Here is a 25009-nt window from a genome sequence, read left to right as displayed (position 1 = left end):
CATACATACAATATATATTATGCAAGGAAATACATCCTTTGCAGCCATTTATGATAGAAATGTTAAGGCACTAATGCTAACTTAAAAATGTGCAAGGTGCGGGGTGCCTGGATGGCTCAGATGGTTGGGCATCTGCCTTTGGTTCAGGTCATGATCTCAGGGTCCTGGGATCAGGACCTGAGCCGAAGGCAGACGCTTAACGACTGAGCCACCCAAGCGCCCCGAGTAAATAAAATCTTTAAAAAAAAAAAAAAAAAAATGTGCAAGGGAGTAATAAGTTTTTCAAAATTTTAGGGGGAAAATTTTTTTTAATTTTAGGTGGTCCAAGAATAAAAAGATTTCAAAACCACTGGCCTAGTGCATGTGTTTTATTTTATTTTTTTAAAGATCTTATTTATTTATTTGACAGAGAGAGAGAGAGCGCGCGCGCACAAGCAGGGGGAGTGGCAGGGAGAGGGAGAAGCAGGCTCCCCGCTGAGCAGGGAGCTCGATGCAGGGCTCCATCCCAGGACCCTGGGATCGTGACCTGAGCCGAAAGCAGACGCTTAACCAACTGAGCCACCCAGGCACCCCACAGTGCATGTGTTTTAGAGTTAGAATGCCTGGGTTTGAATCAAAACTCCAGTTTTCTAACTACTGCACCTTTGACAAGTTTTTTAACTTCTATATGTCTCAAAGCTCTCCTATACTATTGGAATAAGGGTACCTACCTCATATGATTACTATCAGGAGTAAATGAGATCATGCATAAGAAGCAATCATATTCATAGCCTCATTGTTCATAATAGCGCCAAACTGGAAATAGTCCAAATGTCCACTGATAAGTGAATGGCTGAACCAAAAGAAACATACCATAAAGAAGAATGCAACAACACAGATGAACCTCAAAAAACATTGCAAGTGAAATAAGCCAGACATAGGAAGACTGAGAATTGTATAATTCCAATTATATGAAATTTCTAGAAAACATAAAACTACAGAGACAGGAAGCAAATCAGTGGATATTAGGACTTGCAGTTGGAGAAGTGGGGATAAACAACAAACTGGAGCTAAGGAATGTTTTGAGGTGCTGGAAATATTCTAAATCTGAACAGTGGTGATGATTACATCAAACTGAACACTTACAGGTGAAGGAAGTTTATGATATGTAAACTATGTCTCCAAAAAAAGTTTTGAAGAATTTTAAAACAATGTAATAAATATCGGGGCACCTGGGTGGCTCAGTCGGTTAAGCGTCTGCCTTCGGCTCAGGTCATGATCCCAGGGTCCTGGGATCGAGCCCTGCATCGGGCTCCCTGCTCATCAGAAAGCCTGCTTCTCCCTCTCCCACTCCCACTCCCCTTGCTTGTGTTCCCTCTCTCGCTGTCTCTCTCTGTCAAATAAATAAATAAAATCTATAAAACAAACAAACAAACAAAAAACAATGTAATAAATATTACTACTAATGCTACTATGCTCAGGTTTTTAAAATCATAATAACGGGGGCGCCTGGGTGCCTCAGTCATTAAGTGTCTGCCTTCGGCTCAGGTCATGATCCCAGGGTCCTGGGATCGAGTCCCACATCGGGCTCCCTGCTCAGCAGGAAGTCTGCTTCTCCCTCTCCCATTCCCCCTGCTTGGGTTCCCTCTCTCGCTGTGTCTCTCTCTGTCAAATAAATAAATAAAATCTTAAAAAAATAAAATAAAAACAAAATCATAATAATGTTAAGCTGGAAAGGACCTTCCTATGTCTAATCCTACTCTCCAAAATTAGAGTGATAAAGACAAGCATAGCTGACTGCTGACTCTACCATAGTTAAGTACTTTACACGGGTTCTCTCATTTAATCATCACAAGTCCTCTGTAGGGTAAACTCAGTTACTATTCCCACTTTATAGACCATGCAACTGAGGCTCAAACAGGCTGAAACTTGACCCAAAACAATATACCTAATATGAGAAAAAGCCAATATGCAAACTCAAGACCATCTGATTCTAAAGCCAATGCTTAGAAAAAACCCATCCTGAAATTCATATGGAATTTCAAAGGACTCTGAATGGCCAAAACAATCTTGAAAAAGAACACAGTTGGAGGAGACACATTTCCCGATTTCAAAACCTACTACAAAGCTAGTTATCAAAACAGTGTGGTATTGGTATACGGACAAAGACAGATCAGTGGAATAGAGAAACCAGAAATAAATTCTTACATACATGGTCAGGATATTTTCAACAAGGGTGCCAAGACTATCAAGGGGGAAAGACAGCCTTTTCAACAATGCTCATAGGAAAATTGGATATCCAAGTGCAGAAGAATGAAGTGGGACCTTTACCTAACACCACATACCAAAATTATCTCAAAATGGATCAAAGACCTAAATGTAAGTGCTAAAACTACAAAACTCTTACAATAATAGGGGAAACGCTTCATGCATTGGATTTGGCAATGATCTCTTGGCTATGACACCAAAGGCACAGTCAACAAAAGAAAAATAGGCAAATTGGACTTCATCAAAATGAAAAACTCTTCTGCATCAAAGAACACTCAACAGAGTAAAAAGGCACCTCACAAATTGGGAGAAAATATTTGCAAATCACATATCTGATAAAAGATTAATATTCAGAATATGCACATGCCCACGTTCATAGCAGCATGATTCACAATAGCCAAAAGGTGGAAACAACATAGTTGTCTACCAACAAATGAAGAGATAAACAAATGTGGCCTATTCACACCAATGGAATATTTATTCCGCTATAAAAGAGAATGAGTATGTCAATTACATCTCAATTTTTAAAATATATTTTTTGTAATTTTTAAAAAAAGGGATGAAGTTTGAGGCACCTGGATGGCTCAGTCGAAGAGTGACCAACTGCTTCTCCCTCTCCCACTCCCAGGGTTGTGAGTTTGAGCTCTATGTTCGGTGTAGAGATAAATAAATACACTTAAAAAAAAAAAAAGGAATGAAGTGTGGATACCTGCTATGACATGAATGGACCATGAAAACATTATGGTAAGTGAAATAGGTCGAACATGAAAGGACAAATATTGTATGATTTCACTTATATGGGATACCTAGAACAGGCAAATTCACAGTGATTTCAGACTATAAATCATTAGGCTGCAGGGAAGGAACAATGAGAGTTACTTGCTTAATGGATAGAGTTTCTGTTTGGGGTGATGAAAAAGTTTTGGAAATAGAGAGTGGTGATGGATGCACTACACTGTGTATGTAATTAATGCACTGAGTTTTACACTTAAAAATGGCTTAGGGGCGCCTGGCTGGCTCAATCAGAAGAGTGTGTGGCTCTTGATCTCTGGGTAATGAGTTCCAGCCCATGCTGGGTGTAAAGATTCCTTAAATAAACATAAAAAAAGATCAAAAGAAATGGTTTAAATAGCGAATTTTGTTACAACATATGTAACAAAATATATTTACCACAACTCTGTAAAGAAATTAGCAATGTAATATAAAAAGCATTGAATTATACACCTTAAATGGTTAATTGTATGGCATATGAATTACAAATTATATCTCAAAGCTGTTTAAAAAAAAAAAGACAACAGTGGTGGCTAACATTTAGTGAGCACCTTGTGCACACCTGGCACTGTTCTAAGGGCATTACATAAACTTCACAACAGCCTCATTTCACATATGAGGAAACTCAAGTAAGGTAATTTATCCAATGTCACTGAATTAGTGGAGGTTGAGTTAAGGATTCAAAACCTATCAGATTCTAGAGCTCCCCCAGTTACCCACTCTGCTATTCTGAGTCCCACAGCATGACAGGAGGGTTATAAAATGCATTCAACAGATGCCCCATTAACTAAGCGAATGAGATGAAGAATAATTGTGGGAGTGTGGCAGAAAAATTAATTCTAAGCACTTGGCATATGGCTAAAAAAAGTCCACCAAGGAATGATTTATGATCTTTAAAATTTCAGAACTTTCCTATAGTTTTAATTTTAATACAACCCTGAATCTAATTAACAGCAGTTTGTACGTTTAAACATTGGCACAAGACTATAACCTTGCTCAAGTATTTGCAATAACAGTTCTTTTAGTAACACCCACTCACCTCCCCCACCCAGGCCTTGACAAGTGTCCTATGAAAGGCTACAACAACCTAGGAATCTAAAGGCAACAAAAATAAACCCAAGTCTGGTAACAGAATTCTATAAAGAAGGGTGCTACAGATGTCCAGAAAAGAGACCTAGTACCTTCCCTATAGGTTAAGTACCTAGTTAGGTGCTAATTAATGAGACAAGGTTCAGGTCCAACTTGTCTGTTTCACCAAAACAGTAACATGCCATTAGTTACTTTATACATTGCCAGTCACCCATCAGTTCTTCATACCTCTCCCTACAGTCCTCACAAGTTTGCTGATGTTGACATTATAAACTATTCACACTGGTGGCATTACTCAACAGGAAGTTGAAAACTAACAAACCTAGGGTACAATCCAGAGTTCAGAAAATGAACCAAGTGACCAGGCGCATCAGAGTCTACTGAACTCCTTCACTTACATCCAGCAACTCTGACCTTCACATGCAAAACCTGGAATATGCAAAAAGTACCATTACCCTTAAAGTTTAGGTACCTTACAAAACATGACCCTTTGTTTTTATTAAAAAATGCACTCCTAGAGTTGAATCCAGTAGCACATCAATACTAAAGTTAGGAGAAAAACACAGATTTACAACGCCAAAAGGAATCTAAAGAGTAAATACGAAGAAACATCCCTCCTCCCACATTCTCCCAACGGGCGCAGAACCCACCAGACCACTCCCCCGCCTCCAGGTTCTACAGTCCCGCGTGCCGGACTCCGAGCTCTCGCACCCTGTAGTCCGGCCGAACCCACTCCAGTCTAGCCAGGTCTAAGGACGAGGCTACGTGCTAGGCACAAGAAGGCCTCCCTCTCGAGCGATGCCTCAGAACTGGATCAGATTCCTGCAAAAGCAGGAAAAAAGGAGGAAGAAAGGGCCCGCCTGCGGGTCCGCAGACCATAAGCACCAAACCGTAACCACGCGCCAGCCCCCCTACTCCGCAGCCGACAGCCCCGAGGCTGGACCGGTAATTCTACCGCCGCGCCGGGCCCCGCCCCGGGCCCGCGACCGTTCCGGGGCGTTCCTCCCGAGGGCGGCGCCTCCCTCACCACACCGCCACTTGGCTCTCTTCTTCCCGACCGAGGCCGCGATCGCCCCGCGACACCGAAGCCGCAGCTTCCAGGCCTCGCGGACCCGCGACTTCTCTAGCGGCCTGGCAGGCCCGCTCCTTCCCCGCAGGCTCTGGCACGCCCTCTCTACTGCCCCAGGCCCTTACCGAGGCAGCGCGGCCTCCGCGGCCCGCTCCTCCTAATCCTCAGCCGCCGCCACCGACCCAGCGTCGCGGAGACCGGAACTTCCTCCGCGCCGACCGCTGCTTCCACAAAGGCGCCGCGCCGCCGCCTTCAGCGCTCGGCCCGTCGGGAGATAGAGTACAGCGACAGGTCGCGCTGACTCCACTCCCGCCGTGCCTCGCGCGTGGTGGGGGGGCGGGGCTGACTACGGAACGAGGCGTGAGGGCACGCTGCTCGCCGGCGTCCAATGGGAGGACGTGCTTCCCCAGGCCCGCCGGGCCTGCTGGGGGTTGTGGTTTAGACCCTGGCTCGTCTTCCGGTGCTCTCTTTAGAATTGAGCAAGACTTGCAGTCTGCTGTTAACTTTCCCTCCCCAAGTTTTGCTCCCCACCAGGAACGCAGATCAGGCCTTGATCTGCCTAGTTCGAGGACGCCTTTCCCGTCATTGTGAAGGCAATGGAAGGGAGACTTCTCTGGCCTAAGCCTTCCGGGGAAGTGGCTGCTGGCCCACACAAGCCGCTTAGCCCTTTTTGCCCAAGACCTGAGAAGCACTTGAGTTAGAGCAGCAGTAGTCAGAGAGGCTCGTCCCCTTTTCTTTCTGAGGGGGTTGCCAAGTTAGGCATCCCCCGCTCAAGAATATCAAGCAAATACCACCTACGTTAAAGGTTCAGTAGTCCTACCTATGAGGGAAAATCCACCCAGCTTCCACAAGGCCTTGCTAGATCTCAGGCGATAAATCTGGCCAAGAGTGACGTGCGAGGTCTCAGAACTGGAAGGTTATCTGCAAATCTCCCAATCTAGCGGAAAAGCTTTCAGTTTGCAGCTCACTTCCAGGATCTCCGTACAGTTAGTCTTCAAATGGCAAGCTCTCAGCTTCCCAGGTGGGTTATCTACACTGTTAATACGCTTGCTGGTTCCGGCCACTGGTGTCTCCACCAGTGGACCCTTAGGAAAGGTAACCTGACTTTGTAGCCTAAATTCAGCATCATGGGATCAAAGGAATCTGCTGCAAGAAAAGCCTATAAAGCATTCTAAAGTAAAGCCATCCTTATCTACAAAGGAGATTGTTGGATTAAGTACTCTTTAAAATTATCTTCCCACTTTTCAGGCATCTTGTCTGGAAGTCATTCCTTCATTCAAGAACTGTACAAAGGGTGTGTGTGTGTGCCAGGCACTGTATCAGGTGCTGGGGCTACAGGAACAAAGCTGATAAAATTTGCTGCCCTACTGGAGATGGGGGTGGGGTAGTTATTGGAGATGGACAACAAACCAACAAGATATACAATCTCTGCTGAAATGAGTTTGGTTTCTGTAAGGAGGGAGATGGGAAGCCATTGGAGGGCTCTAAATAGAATAATATCATAACTTCACATCCGTGTTAATACGATCCCTCTGGCTGCTGTGTGGAAATAGGCTAAAGGTAGGAAGGGCAGAAGCAGTGCAGCCGATTAGGAGTCTGTTGCCATAAACGCAACCACAGAAGGATGGTACTTGTACCTGTGTGGCAACAGTAGAAACAGGAGACATGGACTGGGATGAGGGCAGAGAGGGAAGAATGTGGGCGAAGCAGTTTTGGTAGGAAGACCAGGAGCTCAGTTTGTGGTAGGTTGAATTTGTGATGCCTAGTATTCAAGTGAGACATGGAATTGGTAGTTGGATACATCAGTCTGGAATTCAGGGTAAAAGTTTAGTGTTAGAGATACAAATCTGGGAGGTATCAGCATATTGCTGGTGCCAGTATCTGAAGCCATGGGCTTGGATGAGGTGACCAAGTGAATGAGGGAGGGGCACGCCAGCGCTAAGAGGTTGCAAGGAAGAGAAGGAACAGCTACACAGAACTGTGGGTACTTTGACTTTGCTTCCCAAACTGGACCATTGTTGGTGGATCTCTCCCTTATCAGGTAGTACTTTGTCCTCTAAAGAGGGAAACCATATTAAGGAACTAATTATTCTTGCCATACATCCAATCTCCTTGGGTAATAATCTCTACTTTTTATCAAACTCTATGGCTGGCATTGTGCTGGCACTTCATTATCTCATTTAATTTTTATAATAATCATATGAGGAAACCCCTTTTATAGTTAAGGAAACCAAAGACCAGAAAAATTAAGTAATTGCCGCAGCTGGAAAGTAGAGGGTGGGGGAGTCCAACCCAGGTCAGTCCTGTTCCAAGGTTTATGTCCCTGACTACTTTCCCCTTTTCCTTAACATGATTATTGAGGGTTTTCAGAGGAAGCATAAGGAATTTTCTTTTTAACTTACAAGGGCCCATAGTACTTGTAAATTTGTTTTTACTACCCAAGAGCAGGAAATAAGAACTATTTAGAAGAGCTGATCCGAGCAGCACCTTCACCTGGAATGGGGTGTACAAGGTCTAGTCAGGGAGATGCGCCCACTTTCAGCCCCTAAATCCTTCCAGGGGAGGACTCAGGAAAGAGAAAGGCCATGTCCTGTCTTTTGCTCCGTGTTGCCTTGGTCTCATTTGGGGCCATGACTCTCCAACATGGAAAGTAGGATTTGATCAAATGTTAAAATGAGAGACAGGAACCAGGAGAGATACAGGTGATACAAGACCGCAGATGGAATTTCCCAGCAGAGCAGAAAACCCAGCTGCCTTACCAGGAGCTGCCAAGTAATAAAGGCAGGAAGGAAAACTTTGGATTTTGCAGGGAAAGATTGAGTGTTCTTATTATTAGCTCAAAATACTTCCTACCAGGTATCTTGTATTTATAGGAGGGGGAAATGGCTGAAGGTGCTGAAAGGGACATGAGAGGATTTTCCCCTAGTCACACACATAAGATAGCAACTGTACCTCTGAAACAAATAATATATTATATGTTAAAAAAAAAAAAAGATAGTAGGAAGGGAAAAATGAAGGGGGGGGAATCGGAGGGGGAGACGAACCATGAAAGACTATGGACTTCTGAGAAACAAACTGAGGATTCTAGAGGGGAGGGAGGTGGGGGGATGGGTTAGCCTGGTGATGGCTATTAAAGAGGGCAAGTATTGAATGGAGCACTGGGTGTTATATGCAAACAATGAATCATGGAACACTACATCAAAAACTAATGATGTAATGTATGGTGATTAACATAACATAATGAAATAAAATTTAAAATAAATTAATTAATAAAAAAAAGATAGCAACAGGGCTGGGAGCAGATCCCAGCCTCAGGGCACAATCAGGCATTTTCACCTTAGCCATGACCTCCTCCTCGCAGCACCTCAGGTTCTGAAATGTCCGCTAAAGCTATGAAAGAAAATTAATCTGGGGAAGAACAAGAGGTCTTATTTTATCATTGTTCCAGTCCCCACTAGTCCTCACTACTACAGTTGTGGAGATGACATGCCGGGTCCATGAAAATCACAGGCCCAGACAAAACAGAAAGCGGAGATTTAGAGGAGCCCCTGACCTGGAGGGTGACAGAAGGTGCAGGGTAAAGTGTTGTTTGTGACAATGCCCAAGATTTGAGGCAGCATAGTGCAGGGCAGCAGAGCCATCCTGGGACTGGCATTTATTATTATTCCAAAAGGCTAAGATTTACTTCTTGGTAATTTCTTATTTCTTTATTTACTAAGTAGGCTCCACACCCAGCCCGGAGCCCGACGTGTAGCTGGAACTTGAGAGCCTGGGATCCAGACCTGAGCTGAAATCAAGAATCATTGATCGCCCAACTGACTGAGCCACCCAGGCGCCCCTATTTCTTGGTAATTTCTATCAGCAAAAAGTGACATATAGAAAAGGGTTGTCCCAATATTCAAATACAAGTCAATGAGTGGACTAAAACAGAGTTTGGAATAACAACCTTAAAATGTTTTACTAAGTAGCCACAGTGGTTTGCCCTGTGAGAGTGTCCTAGGCACAAGTCTTAGCCAGAAGCCACTTACTTGCCTAAGTAGATGCAGTACAGCTGACCCCTGAAGAGCCTAGGGGTTAGGGGCACCAACCACCCTCCCCCCTGTGGAGTTGAAAATCTATGTAAAACTTTTGACTCCTCCAAAACTTAACTACTTAACAGTGAGAACCATGAGAGGTCACTTTTCACTTGTGATAGCAATTTACCAGAGAGACTAACTGCTCATAAGGAGATGATTAGTGGATACTAGCAACACTTGAGCTCACCACAAAAGCAACAGGAGGTGGCTACTTAATTATAACAGTAGTACAGTATGTTCTAGAGTTAATTTTACACAGTTATGATTTAATACAGCATCTTTACATTTGTTTACATTTCCACTGCAAATGGTACCATGTACAGTCTACAAGTATTTGTGTGGGAGAGTTTAGTAAATGTTGACTTTTTATAATAGACTTGTGTATACTTTATGGTAGTAAATAAGATGGACTGGTATGTACATGTATTTTATGCATTTATGACATAGCTAACTTTTTCTTAAATTTTAAAAATATTTCTAGGCTATGTGGTTCATCTGCAAGTTTTTTCAGATTGTCGCAAATCCAGGGCACCTGGGTGGCTCAGTTGTTAAGCGTCTGCCTTTGGCTCAGGTCATGATCTCAGGGTCCTGGGTTCGAGCCCAGCATGGAGCTCCGCCCTCAGCAGGGAGTTTGCTTCTCCCTCGCCCTCTGCCCCTCCCCCCATGTGTGCTTGTTTTCTCTCTCTCTCTCTCTCTCTCTAATAAATAAATAAAATCTTTTAGATTTCATTTATTTATTTGACACAGAGAGAGAGAGAGGGAGAGAGTACAAGCCAGGGGGAGAGCCAGAGGGAGAGGCAGAAGCAGACTTCCCACTGAACAGGGAGCCTGACACAGGGCTCGATCTGGGAACCCTGTGATCATGACCTGAGCCAAAGGCAGATGCCTAACCGACTGAGTCACCCAGGTGCCCCTAAATAAATAAAATCCTTTAAAAAATGTATTACAAATTGTCACAAATCCCCCCGACATTTTCCAATATACTTATTGAAAAAAGTCTGCATATAACAAAACACCTGTTGTTCAAGGGTCAGCTATACTTCCAAATGACAGTGGTGCTGTCTGTTGGAGCTGATATGTTTGAAAGCAAGAGTGAGACTCTAGAAGAAACCCTGAGGTCAACATAAAGACTATTGAGGAGACTCGTTAGGTATGTTAGGAAACTTTAAATTTGTCTTGTATTGAGATCAATTCTATGGGGTGCAACTTCTGGTTAATGGAATATAGCCAGGATATTTTTGTACCAATCAGAGAATATGAGATCTTCTTGGCTTAAACTTTTTTTTTTTTTTAAAGATTTTATTATTTAAGTAACCTCTTCACCCAACGTGGGGCTCCAACTCACAACCCCAAGATCAAGAGTCCCATGCTCAGGGCACTTGGGTGGCTCAGTCGGTTAAGCGTCTGCCTTCAGCTCAGGTCATTATCCCAGGGTTCTGGGATCGAGCCCCACATGGGCTCCCTGCTTAGCGGGGAGCCTTCTCCCTCTCCCTCTACCGCTCCCCCTGCCTGTGCTTGCTCTCTCCCTCTCCCTCTCTGTCAAATAAATAAAATCTTAAAAAAAAAAAAAAGCGCAAAGCACAGTTTTGTCATCATTTCAGTCACAGACCTGTATTGTGGAGGTAGGCTCTAAGTGGCAGCCATCTGAGACCATAAGAGAAGCTCAGGGGCAGAGCTTTCCAATTCCGGTGTAGGGCTGAGATGGAGACAAGACACTGCATTGAGGTGCTTGAAGCAGCAGGGAGAATTAAAGGAGTGATTTCAGACTTTTTCCTTCATCCTAGAACTGTGGGGGTAATTAACCAGAAAGCTATAAAGTAATTTCATTGCTTCAGAGAAAACATGAGCGGTATTTTTGTTAATCTCTAATTTTACTTCTTTAAACTGTACTTCAAAAATAAAATTGTGTGGGAAAACTTTATGTTTTCCTGTCGTTTGCATTGCTTTGTGTCTAGGAAATTACAAATGCCCATAACAATCGTTCCTTGCCCTGGCACATCACCTGGGAAGCTTTTAGATACCGATGCCTGAGTCCCATCCCGGTTCGATTAAATCAAAATGTCTAGAAGTGATCAAAATCTCCAGGCATTAGTGATTTTTAAAAATTCCCCAGGTCGTTCTATGTGCAGTCAAAGCTGAGAACTGTTTTAGAGCCTCATACTGATATATTAAAACGAGGCTAAAAAGATGTCTAGCAACAATTGGTGTGCCTACATCCTTTACAACCAGTGTAGCTGGACCCACTAATGACATTTATCCAGCCCCTAAACTTGTACTGCCCTTCCACAGTCAATAGAGGAAACACCCCCAACGTCTCTTCCTTCCCCTTGAAATAAACCTCTAGTTGGCCGGGGAGGAGGGGGCCTGGGGGTCTGGTCCACCCATGCCTTTGGGTTCCGGGGAAGCGCGTGGGCCAGGCCGCGACGCAAGAGAAGGCTGTGCGGGATGAGGCAAATCCTGTCCCGGGTCAGGCCCCGCCCCCGACTTTGCCAGGATTGCGCGCCCCGCCCCGCCCCAGAGTGCCGCAGGCGGCAGCGAGCTGCGGACTACAGTTCCCACAATGCACCCCGGGGCGGGCAGGGCTGGGCCGAGCAGCTGGAGCCGGGCCTCCGCCACGAGAGGCCGGCGAAGGCTGTCTTCCTGGGCCGGAGGCCGGGCGAGGGGCGGTGGGAGGGGGAGGTGGCCCGCACAGTGGCCATGTCTGCGTCCGCAGGGGGCCGTGGCCCCGCGAACCTGCGCCCTCAGTCCAGGTCCCGCCGGGCACCCGTGCTCTCCCGGGGGTCCGGCAGAGTGCAGTGACCGGCAATCTCTGTGCGTCCAGGGCCCCCCGGAGAAACAGGTGAGTACGACTGCCAACCCACGTGGCCTGGGGCTACCGAGAGACTGGAGAGCTGTCATCCTTGGAGCGAGGGGCTTGAAGAGAGGGCGCCCCTGCTGCCTACGCTGCCATTTGCGGTAGGAGGTCTTAGTCTCTTTGGGGTGCCTTAGCCGGTTGGCCCCCAGATGGAGAATACAAAAGGCGAGGACCGGAATCCTTCCTTTGGCTGGGAGGGCAAAGTCCTGTAGGGGCCAGTAGCCAGGTAGGACCCGCCCCCCAAGGCACCCCCTCCCCAATAAAGTCCTCTCAAAGATCGGCAGAGGTGACTGTGGGGTGAGCGGGGCAGCTCCTGGAAGTGTCCTGAGGCTTTGGACTTTGCTCTCAAGGGTGCCCTGGCTCAGATAACACGTCTGCTCCTTGTACTGAGTGAGCAGCCCTTTCTGGGTTCCAGTTTGCTGGGGGAGGGTGAGCAGCCTTTGTCAGAGAGGGGAGTGGCCACCAGCAGTGACAAGTACCAGGCCATGCTCTCAGCAGGAGTAGGCATCCTGCTGAAACAGCTACAGCACAGCCTCACCAGGGCCCTGTCTGCCACGCACCCATGCATCCTGGCACCACCCTCCCATTTGGAGCCCACTCCCAAAGGAGTCAAAGAGAACAGAGCACTTTTTAAGCAGGAAGAGGGAGCAACAGTGGTAGGGAGCCAGTAGGGAGGGGCTCTTGAAGGCTTTACCTGCTCCAGGGTGGGCACAGAAGGGCTGATGGACCCAGCCTCTTTGATGACATTGCTTGTGGGCACAGCAGAGCACTTCTAGGTAAAGTAGCATGCCCTGGGGGCTTCTAGAGAGGCTGCCTGAGAAGGGGCCCCAAGGGCACATATGGGACTGGTTCCAAGAGACCTCTCTTGCTTAATGGCTTCAGGCCCAGCCTCCCAGGAGCTTCAGTCATGCAGGTTATGGCTCCAGTGGGGGCTGGGGTGGGGTTTGCTGTGAGTCACTCACCCTCCCTGCCTAGTTTCCAGAGTAAGTGTCCAGAGAACTGTTTGCTTCATCAGGACTTCTGGCTGGATCCCCAGATTGGCCTTGGAGATGCTGAGGTGCTACATGATTTCAGGTAGCAGGGGAACTATTGTAAAGGAAGCCACTGCTAGCCCCAGCCAGCTGACCCTGTCCTCACTCCATGCATGTACCATGCTGGGTACCCCTCAGCCACACTAGGCTCAGTCACCTGAAGCCCACAAGGGATTGGTGGGTAGTGGGCCCCCAAGACATTGGGCAAGTTGCTGTAGACCTTGTTTGGGCCTTTGAGCCAAAGGTGCAAGGCACAGAGCAGGGGCACGTGGCCGACCAAAGAGTTCAACTTGGGAGAGACTTCCAGGAGCAGCAGAAAACCAATAGTCTGTTCCTACAACGTCAAGCCCAATGAAGAGCCAGTAAGCCTGGAGGAACTCCCAGTCCTAGGCCCACAGACATCTCTTTGGCTGGACATCACAGGTGGCTCACTTCAGGCCAGAGCCTACCTGGCTTCATGAGGTCAGAATCACGTTTTCCCCAGCCAGCTCACTCAGGGCCTCGTTCAGGGTGAGCTAGCTCTCAAAGGACTGACTTACGGGGCAGAAACCACTGGATCTGTCTGTAAGTGCAGCTACATATGGTCTGAATGCTAAGTAAAAATAATCATGTTGTGCTAATGGCAGCAGCTGAGTGTACAAGTGCCTACTCTGTGCCAGGGTAACCAAATTACATAGATTATCTCATTTAATCCTCCCACAACCCAGGGAACCAGTACTATCATTATCCCCATTTTATAGATGAGAAAACTAAAGACTTATAAAACCAAACCAGGTTCATCCAGGTCCCTCTGACTCCAGGGCCATTGTTCTTGAGCACTTGACTACTACCAAACACAAATCTTCTCCACAGGCAGGGATCTCCAGAGGCTGCATTATAACTGGATGTTCTTTGAGGATCTTTCACCTTTTCCCTCCCAAAGTTTTTATCTAGCAAATGTTGATTAAACTCTTCCTGTGTGTGGAGCTGACATATTGAAATTTGTGGCAGGTCACAGGGTGACCTTCAATGTAGAAAAATGAAGCAGGGCAAAAGGGGTGAGAATCAGGGATATTGCAGGAAGGCCTCTCTGATAGGTAACACTTGAGCAACAACCTGAAGGAAGTGAGAGAGCAGGTCATGTCAATATCTAGCCCAAGCAGTGGACTAGGTAAGGTGGGGGGCAGAGGGAAAGGCAGGGAGACATGGTCCAGGCAGAAAGCTCAGCAAGGGCAAAGTTCTGAAGTAAAAAAATGCTCAGGATTTACATTTACATTTACATTATCCTAAAGGAAATCCACGAGATCATTGTAGCTGGGCTGAAGTAAAACGAGTGGGGGAAGGGATAGGAGATGAGGTCAAAGAAGTAATGGTGGGGCGGGGGGGGGAGGGGAAGATAGAGCGGGGCCTGTGCACTGCTGTGAGGAAATTTGGCTTTCTCATTGAATGAATGGGAACCATTACAGAGTTGTGAGCAGGGGAAGTACATGACCTGACTTCTTTTTCAAGAGGATCACTTTGAGTGCTGTGCAAGGGAAAGACTGTGCAGGGACAAAGGCAGAAATGGGGAGACTGGTTAAAAGACAGGTGCGACACTCCTAGAGAGAGAATGGTAGCCTGGACCAAAGGCAGAAATGGGGAGACTGGTTAAAAGACAGGTGCGACACTCCTAGAGAGAGAATGGTAGCCTGGACCAATGTGGTAGTGGTGGCAGTGATGAGCAGTGGTTGGATTCTGGATATGGGTATTTCCCATTTAACATCGTAATCTACAAAAGTTGGGCATTATGTCTGGAATCACTAACTTAGTGTCTGTTTCCCATTATTTTAAATGGGGAAAAGTATAATGCTTCCCTCATCAATCCCAAATCCCTAATTTTCTAAAATGGTACTAAATCCCAGGAAAAATATATACCTAATATATGCCTAGTAAGTTATAGTGTTAGGATATAAAATGCTTAAAGCATTTCCTCCTGATCACCAAACACTGTTTGCTGCTTTGATGCAGTATCATGGCCTCTTTCAGTACCTGCAACAGCCACGATGCAAGTAAACCCCTTTTGTTGCCACTCCACTCCACTGTCTGATTTGGAATATAATTTGAGGCTTTAAATGCACATTACTTTGATTAAAATCTAGATCAAGTTCTGATGATGTAAATATGCATTTTTTTTCTGTATAAACATAAGCTGAATCAATACAAGTTTGTTGTATTAGTTATCTATTGCTGTGTAACAAATTACCCCAAAACTTACCAGCTTAACACAATAATAAATATTTATTATTTCACGCAATTCCTATGGGGATTTGGGAGGAATTTGGGAGCAGCTTAGCTGGATGGTTCAGGCTCAGATTCTCTCATGACACTGCAATCATCAGAAGGCCTGACTGGGGCCAGATGATTTGCTTCCAGGATTGCTCACTCACGTGACTGGCATATTTGATACTGCCTGTTTGCAGGTCTCAGTTTCTTGCGATGAGGTTCTCTCTGTAGGGCTGCTCAAGTGTCCTCACAACATGGCTAATGGCTCTACCTGAAGAGGGTGATCCAAGAGAGAAAGGCAGCAGCCACAGTATCTTTTATGACCTAGCCTCAGAAACCCACATTGTCATTTTCACATTATCCTATTGGTTATATAGATCAGCCCTGTTCGGTGTGGAAGGAGAGTACATAAAGGCATGAATAGCAGGAGTTGAGGATCACTGGGGACCATCTTGAAGGCTGGCTACCACAGTTGGGTATTAAAAACTAAAAGGAATTCTATGGGGAAAATATTAACAAGAGTGACATTTTGCTGGGTGCACCTGTATTCTAAAGTACAGGTGACAGGATTTGCTAGTGGTTCGGTATATGAGGTGTGAGCAAAAGAGATGACTCCAAGATCATTTTCTGAATAACTGAAAGGATGACGTCTTTCATGGAGATGGATAAAACTCTGGGAGGAATAAGTGGGGGTTTTTTGTTTGTTTGTTTTTAAGATTTTATTTATTTATTTGACAGAGATAGAGACAGTGAGAGAGGGAACACAGGCAGGGGGAGTGGGAGAGGGAGAAGCAGGCTTCCCACTGAGCAGAGAGCCTGATGTGGGGGCTCGATCCCAGGACCCTGGGATCATGACCTGAGCCAAAGGCAGACACTTAACAACTGAGCCACATAGGCGCCCATGGGAGGAATAAGTTTTTAAGAGGATGATCAGGAACTCAGTTTTGGACATAGAACTTTGAGATACTGTAAGACATCCAAGGGCAGGCATCAAGTAGACAGTTAAATGTGTGTGCTTCTAGAAGTCAGAAGAGAGATTGGCACTGGAAATAAAAAATTGGAATCATTAATGTATCAATGGAATTTAAAACCATGAGACTGAATAAGATCACCAGTAGACTGAATGAGGACAGGGAAGAGATCTAAGGACTGAAATCTGCGTTCCCTAACTGTCAGAAGAACTGCAAAAAGGACTTAGAAGAAATGGTCCATGAGGTAGGAGGAGAACCAAGGAAGGAGAGTGGTGTACCAGAAGCCAAGAAGAAAAAAATGTTTCAAAAGAGAGGAAATGATCAAGTGTATCCGCTGCAACTGAGTGAAGTGAGATGATCCTGAAGTCAACTGGCAACCTTGATAGGAACAGTGTTACTAGAGTAATGGAGACACAAGTCTAGTTGGAATGGCTTCAAGAGTGAGTGGGAGAAGTGGAGAGGCTGTGGCAGATTTACTTCTTGATTACCAAATATCCACGACTCTCCACATTTCCCAGTCCCTCTGGCTACGTGACTAGTTCTGGCCAATCTGGGCTTTGAAGTATTTAAGAGCTCATACATGACCTTCTAAGCCCTGTCTTCCACTGCCCAGTGATGTGGGAAAAGTACGTATTCCAATGGCAGAGCTATGAGATGCAAGTAACTTGGATTCCTGAATCACTGCTTGGAAGGGAGCTGAATTACTACCAGACCCATGGTAGATTTTGTGTGAGCAAAAAATAAGCCTTTATGTGTAAAGCCTCTGCCATTTTGGCATTCATTTGTTATACAACATAATCTAGCCCACCTGACTAATTAAACTCCAAGTATTATTTACTATTTTGAGGTTTGTTTGTTTTATAAAGGGCAGCAAAAAAAATGGGGTGGAACCTAGAGGGAGGTTTGTTTTAACTTTTTAATTGAAATAAGACAGACGTAAAGTTCACAAATCATAAGTACAGCTCAGTCGATTATAACGGAGTAAACACACCCCAGGGAAGGTGTCTTGAAAATGGACGAAGCGTCAGCATATTGGTGATGGATAGGGGAGAAGGGGAAACCAATGATCTAGGAGAGAGGGACAGCTGCTGAAGCCATGCGCTGTGCTTGTGAGGGCGAGAGGGCTAGAGTGGGGGAGTTTGCCCCCGCTGGAGCACAAGAGCTCATCTTCAGTGAGAAGGAAGGCAACGTCTGACAGGTGAGGTGAGCTGGTGGTGGGAATCTTGGAAGTTCTCTTTGGCTATCACGGATAGCGCTGAGTGAGCGTGGGAGAAGCAGGTGAGGCAAGTTTGAGAAGAGAGAAGGTGTAAACTGACCAGTGGAGTGGGAAAGTGAGGCGACATAGAAATGTGGTAATTGTTTTTTTTTAAGATTTTATTTATTTACTTGTCAGAGAGAGCGTGCGAGAGAGAGCACAAGCATGGGGAGTGGCAGGCAGAGGGAGAAGCAGGCTCCCTGCTGAGCAGGGAGCCTGATGCGGGGCTCAATCCCAGGACCCTGGGATCAGGACCTGAGCCGAAGGCAGATGCTTCACCGACTGAGCCACCCAGGCGCCCCAGAAACGTGGTAATTTAAAGCAATGGTTCTGGACCTTCTCCTCGGACGGGTGCACGTAGCAATCCAGGTTTCCAGAAATGTGGTAACTTAAAGCAATGGTTCTGGACCTTCTCCTTGGAAGGAAGCACGTAGCAATCCAGGTTTCCATCCAGGGAGCCAGGTCCAGAAGCCCTGGCCACAGCCCTGGGACTGTCAGTAGCAGCTTGCCCTCTGCCTGGACTCGGACAGACTCACCTCTCTGGGGTCACTCTCTCTTCATGTAGCAGTGCAGGCCCCAATCTGGCCTTTAGGGTAGCTTGTGAAAGAATGGTCTCCAAGGTTCTCATGGGGCCTGTGTCTTCTTGCGGAAGACCTAGCCATGCCCTTGTTACTGTAGCACCCACTGCCCTGGCCTCTGTGGTGTTACAATGGTTGTTTTGGCCTGTTTGGGATTTCTCCCATGGCTCTCCATCTCTGTCTCTGAGCAGACCTTTCTGAACAGGTTGCTGTTGAGGGCAAGTAGCCTCTTAGTTACTCTGGCCCTTTGTCAGACAAGGGGGCCCAAGGTGGTGCTCATGCTAGGAACCATCACTCTTGATTGTCCTGATGGATGGGATTAGTGGCCTAGAAAATCCACAAAGGTGGCTGTTCTCCCAAATGATGTTTCTTTGGTCCGACTCTATGTGGGGTGGTGCTGTGGGCCAGGGGTGCCCAGCCTTCACTTGTTGTGCGATGCTCCAGGTTCAGTGCAGGAATGGCCACTGGGATGCCCTGTCTGTTTTGCACATTGAACTTCTGCAAAAGACTCATTTGAAGAAAGGATTCCATAGCTTCCAACAAAGATGACAAAACAAAAGGAGCTTGAAAGTCAGTTCTTTGGGTACATACAGGAGCTCCCTGATAGGAGCTCTGGTGGGATGGGGCTGGGGGGTCTGAGAGTGCTCGTGGATACAGACAACCTGGGACCACACAAATGCGAGTGATGGGGACGCCGTCTCTTTGAGATTGCTCTCTTCGTGAACATTTTTGAGCACCTACTTCACGCCAGGCTCAGGGAGGAGCCGTTTGCCCAAGGTTGCAGAGTTAGTGGGAAACAAGGTCTCAGTTATTCCCTATGACTCTGCCCTAGGAAGGCAGGGATGGGGTCACTAACACCAGTCCCTCCCAGGCCCCTGGCCTGCCTGCATGACCTCTTCATGAGTCTCTGGTCTTTGCTGCCCTTCTAGCCTATCCAGCCAGATCTCTCTTCACGAAAGGGTCAGTGCCTCAGATGGAACCCCTCCCCTGGGAATGTATATTGCCCCCCAAGTGAAGGCCCTTCAGCTTGCCATTCAGGGGCCCAAGGGATGACTCCAGGTGAGCCATCCAATTTCATTATCCCTGCCATCCACTCCCAGCCACCTCCACCAGGCCCAGAGATCAAGCTGAGTCTGTCCTGGCCATCAGGTGGGCACTGAGAACCGTCATGTCTCTAGTTGTTTGTAATTTGTAAGGCAAGCCCCGGTGCCAAAATCAGAAAGTACAACAGTGTATTTGGAAAAAAGCCAGCCTGAAGACAAGCGTGTTCTTTCTTTGCAAATATCCAGGAAGCACTATTGGTCTACCCAGTTTTGAATGGGGAAATGTTCGTGGTAGGATGTGTGCTGAAAGACAGCAGGATACAGAATTGTTTCAATTCCCAGCTCCCAGCTTCCTTCCTGTTGTGACATCAGGCAAGGTATCTAAACTCTCCCAACCTCAGTCCCTTGATCTATAAAGCTAGCCTGAGACACGGGCACCTGCCCCAGGGCGGAGTGATTAGGCTTGGATAACTGTCTACTGAACTTCTTAGCACACTGCCTTGGCGCTCAATGTTAGCTGCTGTTATCAGTTTGTAAAAAAAAAAAATTATTTACCTTTTATGTACATTAAAAAAAAAACTGGGAGGAAATACACCAAAATGGGAACAGTGAAAGATCCTGAAAGGTGGGAGAATGGTGACATTTCTTTCTTTAGACCTTGTTGTATTTTCCAAGTTTTCTACAGTGAGTAGGTACAATGAATTCTTTCTTCCTTTTCTATTTAGAAAAAGAACAACATACTTCATTTTTTAGAGGGGACTACTCAGAACCCATTCCCCAGAGGTTTGAGCTAGTTGGGTCCTGGTGAGGGACGCTTTCCTGTACTTACCACGTTAATTATGCCAGTGACTCCTGCCAACAGCACCTTCCCCCTTAGCCTCGATGACACCTTTGTTTGCCCCACAGGCGAGCCTGAAGGATGGCTGCTGACATGCAGAGGAAGAGAAGCAGTGAATGCCCTGATGGCACATTGGCTCCTTCTGATGGGCAGAGTATGGAGAGAGCTGAGAGCCCCACACCAGGACTGGCTCAGGGAATGGAGCCAGGTACGGGCAGAGTGTGCAGCTCCAGGAAGCTGACAGTGAGAGCAGCCTCCAGGGCCACTGGGATTCCCAACCAGTCTTTCGCTCCCACTCATTCACGTATTTGTTCAGTCACTCCTGGGCTATTTGTCAGGTGCCGGGGATACTGCAGGGAACTGGGCTCAGTCCGGCTGTGTCCGGCCTTCCTCTCCATTTCGTGTTGGGCTACTCACCCTGTGCCAGCCTGGGTCCTCCTCCTGTTCCCTGGGTCTGCAGTGTACTTTCCTGGCTCCTTCTCCCTCCCTCAGCTCTCAGCTTAAGTATCACCTCCTCACAAGTCAGGCCTGCCTGCTCTGACCATGCCCTATACGGGATACTCATTATTTTGTAACTTTATGTGTTTATGTGTGTATTGCACGTCTCTCGTCCCCAAGATCGTGAGCTCTTTGAGCACAGAGTGGTTGTATCCCCAATACCTAGTAGAGTACCGAACTCCTCGTAGAGACTCAAAATATATCTTGAATTATTCTGTCAAAAAAAAAATCAGTAAAGGAGGACTGACATGGTCCCTGCCTTAGGGGAGCCACAAGCTAGTGGGGCCATTACACTGGAGTGGGTTAGGAACTATGGCCTGAGCAGAGTCAGGGAGACTTCTTGCAGGGAGAGAGAGTCACTGAACGCAGGAACCCCACTGCGGTGGGGGAGAAGGGTAACAACTGACAAGTGGCACAAGAGAAGTCAAGGAGGGAGATGTGACAGAGTGCCTAGGGTTGGAGGTCAGGTGAGGAGGTAACTAACGTTTTTGCTAAGAGCTGAAGTGTGACAAGGAGCCGGCCATATGAGGAGGTTCCAGTGTCTTCCAGGCAGAGGGAACAGCAGGTGCAGAGGCCCTGAGGTGGGTGGGGGTGTGTTGAGGGTGTCCAAAGAGCAGGTGGATGAAGGTCAGTGTGAGTGGAATGGGTAAGGACTGTGAGATGAGAGTGAGAGAAGCAAGCAGATACCAGCCGCCCCCGCAGCCATGAGGGGTTTGGGTCTTAGTCCCAGCGTGATGGGCGGAGACTGGTGGGCTCTCAGTGGCAGGGAGGCATAACTCACAGTAGGCAGTAGTAGGAGGGAACAGCGGCCTGTCTCGCCAGGACAGGCAGTGAGGCTAGAGTGCCATATTAGGCACCTTGCTGGTAAGGTGGTCTGCCAGCGGGTCCTGCTCTAAGCACCGGTGCTTTTGGCCGGCAGGTGCCGGGCAGGAGGGTGCCATGTTCGTCCATGCCCGTTCCTACGAGGACCTGACGGAATCGGAGGATGGGGCAGCTTCTGGGGACAGCCCTAAGGAGGGTGTCGGGGGTCCCCCACCACTGCCTGCAGACATGCGCCAGATCAGCCAGGACTTCAGTGAGCTGAGCACCCAGCTGACAGGTGTGGCCCGAGACCTGCAGGAGGAGATGCTGCCAGGAAGCTCTGAGGACTGGCCAGAGTCTTCAGGGGCAGTTGGGCGGCCAGCCACGGAACCCCCCAGGGAGGGCACAGGCGAGGGGGATGACGAGGAGGCTGCTGAGGCATGGCGACTGCACCAGAAGCACGTCTTTGTGCTGAGCGAGGCGGGGAAGCCTGTGTACTCCCGCTATGGGTCAGAGGAGGCGCTTTCCAGCACCATGGGTGTCATGGTGGCCCTGGTGTCCTTCCTGGAGGCAGACAAGAATGCCATTCGTTCTATCCACGCAGGTGAGCCACCTGGAAAGGGGGGCAGGGAGGGCTCCCCTGGCCAGGGTTAATTCATAGCAGGTCCTGGATCCCCGGGGACTAGAGAGGCCTGGGATGTGCTATGTGAAGGGGTCCAAGGGCCATCCCTCCGCCTCACTGGGCTTCAGTATTGTCATCTGAACATGGATAGCAACACCGCCTGCCTGATAGGGCTATTGTGAGGGCCAGAGGTGGCTCTGGTGTGGGCTTTGCCCTTGGAGAGAACGAGAAGTCGGGGGAGGTGACCAAAAAGCCCCAGGTCCTGGCTCTTGCCGTTTAACACAAGCATGTTTTTCTGAAGTGCTCACTGCATTTTGGCTGGTGCCAGTCTGTGAAGCAAGTGGAAGGGACAGGCCTGGAGTCCTCAGGGAAAGGGGACCTTGGGCTGCCGTTTTTATCTTCATCATCCTTAAGTCCCTACTGTGTGCAGAGCTCTGAGGGAGGGTGGAGAGGATGTAGAAGGCGACAAGCTGCGTAGGAAGCCAGGGCTCCGAGGGAGCTGGGCAAGGCCAATCCAGGAGGGCTTCCCGGAGAAGCTGACACCCCTCCCCCCCCTTCAGATGGCTACAAGGTAGTGTTCGTGCGCCGGAGCCCACTGGTGCTGGTGGCAGTGGCGCGCACGCGGCAGTCGGCGCAGGAACTGGCGCAGGAGCTGCTCTACATCTACTACCAGATCCTGAGCCTTCTTACGGGCGCGCAGCTGAGCCACATCTTCCAGCAGAAGCAGAACTACGACCTGCGGCGCCTGCTCTCGGGCTCGGAGCGCATCACCGACAACCTGCTGCAGCTCATGGCGCGAGACCCCAGCTTCCTCATGGGGGCGGCGCGCTGCCTGCCCCTGGCGGCGACAGTGCGCGACGCGGTGAGTGCCAGCCTGCAGCAGGCGCGTGCCCGCAGCCTCGTCTTCTCCATCCTGCTGGCGCGCAACCAGCTCGTGGCGCTAGTGCGCCGCAAGGACCAATTCCTGCACCCCATCGACCTGCACCTGCTCTTCAACCTCATCAGTTCCTCCTCGTCCTTCCGCGAGGGCGAGGCCTGGACGCCCGTGTGCCTGCCCAAATTTAATGCAGCCGGCTTCTTCCACGCACACATCTCTTACCTGGAGCCTGACACCGATCTCTGCCTGCTGCTCGTCTCCACCGACCGCGAGGACTTCTTTGCAGTCTCTGACTGCCGCCGCCGCTTTCAGGAGCGCCTGCGGAAGCGCGGAGCCCACCTGGCGCTGCGGGAGGCCCTGCGCACGCCCTACTACAGTGTTGCTCAAGTGGGCATCCCGGACCTGCGCCACTTCCTCTATAAGTCAAAGAGCTCGGGACTCTTCACCAGGTGAGGGAGGGCCTTGGGGACACTGCTTGAGGGAGATAGGGCTGGGGATGGGGAGAAGGATTGGTCCTGAGCCCTGATGCAGTCCTGAAGCTGACAGCTCCTCTGGGAATGGACTGACATGTTGGATCTGCTTCCCTCTGACATCAGGGACCCAGTCTCCCTATCCCTCTGTTCCCTATGGGCATACATCTCTCCACTTTGTTACCCAGAAGGCCTTGAAATACCCAATACACCCAGGGAAGGAAGCTGGAACCGAGGTCTCCTGGATCTCCTGCCCTGGAGCAAGTCTGCCTTAGGGGTCATTTTAGTCCAGGCTAGGAGGCACAGTACTCCTCCTCCAACAGAGGGGCTGGGGCCAGATGTGGCATCTTCGATCCTCCCATTACCCCTTTTTGGGTTCCCAAATCACTCTTCCTCCACTTCAGACCTGTTCCTCTGTCTTAGACACCTAAACTCAGATTGGCCTCTCCAAGGGAAGGTCACCAAAGATGCCATGAACTTGGGGGAGGGGGAAGAACAGGGCTCCAGCCTGGGTGGGCCTAGCCCTGTCCTGGAGAGTCTTCTGTGGTAGGTAGACAGTGCCCTATCCTGGGAGAACATTTCAAGGGTAGGACACATGGCAGAGTCTCCCTGACTAGGAATGGTTTGTTTCTGGGTCTCCAGAGAAGGCACTGGAAGTCATTTCTTTGCGACCCCCCCCCCCATCTCCAGCCCTGAGATCGAGGCCCCGTACACCAGTGAAGAGGAGCAGGAGCGGCTGCTGGGCCTCTACCAGTATCTGCACAGCCGAGCCCACAATGCCTCCCGCCCACTCAAGACCATCTACTACACAGGCCCCAATGAGAACCTCCTGGCCTGGGTAAGGTGGCCCTGGGCTGGCCTGGGCTTTATCGGGATCCCGGGCAGTGGGCCTGAGGGCTACCTAACCTCAATGACTACCCTGTGCCCCCTCCTCCAGGTGACAGGTGCCTTTGAGCTCTACATGTGCTACAGCCCCCTGGGGACCAAGGCATCGGCCGTCAGTGCCATCCATAAGCTGATGCGCTGGATCCGCAAAGAAGAAGACCGCCTCTTCATCCTCACGCCCCTCACCTACTGATGGGAATGTGTGTGGGTTCAGCCCTCTTTGGCACACTGGGCCATGGAAGCCACGGGAGCCTCCACGTGGGCTGGCCTCTGTTGCCCAGGCAGCAGGTGGGGACCGTGGGTTGGTGCGTGCATTAAAGTGCTTTGGGGAAGACACTCGTTGGGCCTTGTCACTGGTCCCTTCACTCACCCACTCTCACTCACATACAGATACCGAATCCTTCTCCCTGGTCCTTGCCCGTGCTCCCCCACGCACAGGGCCACATGCATGTTTGAGTACTTCTCCTCCCTCCCTTGCACAGCATCAGGCCACCGGCACTCAGAGTCAAAACTGGGGCTGGGGCTCTCTGCATTCAGCTAAAGTCTTGCCACACATAAAGTGTTCTCCAGCACCTCCTGGCCTTGCACCCCACCGCCCCACCCCAACATTCAGTCGGAGCCCCGGTGCCTCCCCTCTCACTCCTAGGAGGGGCCCCCAGCGGTGTGCCCCAAAGGACCAGTCATACGCTCCGGGAGGTGTGGCTCTGCTTACTGGGCTGCAGTAGCTCAGCAGTAGCTGAGCTGAGTAAGATTCGGACGGTCAACTAGGGAGAGTCTGAGCCTTGGTACGTGT

The 25009-nt window shown here is 48.7% G+C and overlaps 2 protein-coding genes across 3 annotated transcripts in view; one reads left to right on the top strand and one right to left on the bottom strand.

The window, feature by feature from the left end:
• The window catches only part of RBM6 (RNA binding motif protein 6), a 106445-nt gene extending 100963 nt beyond the window's left edge, over window positions 1-5482 (bottom strand). The window contains exons 1-2 of one of the 2 annotated variants that reach the window (XM_032411318.1): window positions 5302-5482; window positions 4758-4929 (exon numbers count right to left, since the gene is read on the bottom strand). The gene's annotated coding sequence lies outside the window, so the exon portion shown is untranslated. The remainder of the gene's footprint in view (window positions 1-4757; window positions 4930-5301) is intronic. The other variant, XM_032411317.1, reaches the window with a different exon arrangement.
• Window positions 5483-11833: 6351 nt separating this feature from the next.
• Window positions 11834-24555, top strand: MON1A (MON1 homolog A, secretory trafficking associated). Its single transcript, XM_032411315.1, has 6 exons — window positions 11834-12091; window positions 20132-20271; window positions 21481-21966; window positions 22545-23310; window positions 24022-24169; window positions 24269-24555. Exons 2-6 carry the CDS (start codon window positions 20145-20147, stop codon window positions 24407-24409), a joined length of 1668 nt encoding a protein of 555 aa, XP_032267206.1. The 5' UTR covers window positions 11834-12091; window positions 20132-20144; the 3' UTR covers window positions 24410-24555.
• Window positions 24556-25009: the final 454 nt, after the last annotated feature.

Source organism: Phoca vitulina, unplaced genomic scaffold (assembly GCF_004348235.1).
Source record: "Phoca vitulina isolate PV1807 unplaced genomic scaffold, GSC_HSeal_1.0 scaffold13, whole genome shotgun sequence".
NCBI lineage: Eukaryota > Metazoa > Chordata > Mammalia > Carnivora > Phocidae > Phoca > Phoca vitulina.
Note: the sequence above shows the minus strand (reverse complement) of the source record. Positions and strands in the feature narration are given on the sequence as shown.

Bases quoted from the DNA above. Each gene is read 5' to 3' on its own strand.
- MON1A (XM_032411315.1), top strand. From the start codon at position 20,145: ATGGCTGCTGACATGCAGAGGAAGAGAAGCAGTGAATGCCCTGATGGC. The intron at 20,272-21,480 runs GTACGGGCAGAG...TTTGGCCGGCAG, and splicing joins GGCTCAGGGAATGGAGCCAG to GTGCCGGGCAGGAGGGTGCC. The intron at 21,967-22,544 runs GTGAGCCACCTG...CCCCCCCTTCAG, and splicing joins CATTCGTTCTATCCACGCAG to ATGGCTACAAGGTAGTGTTC.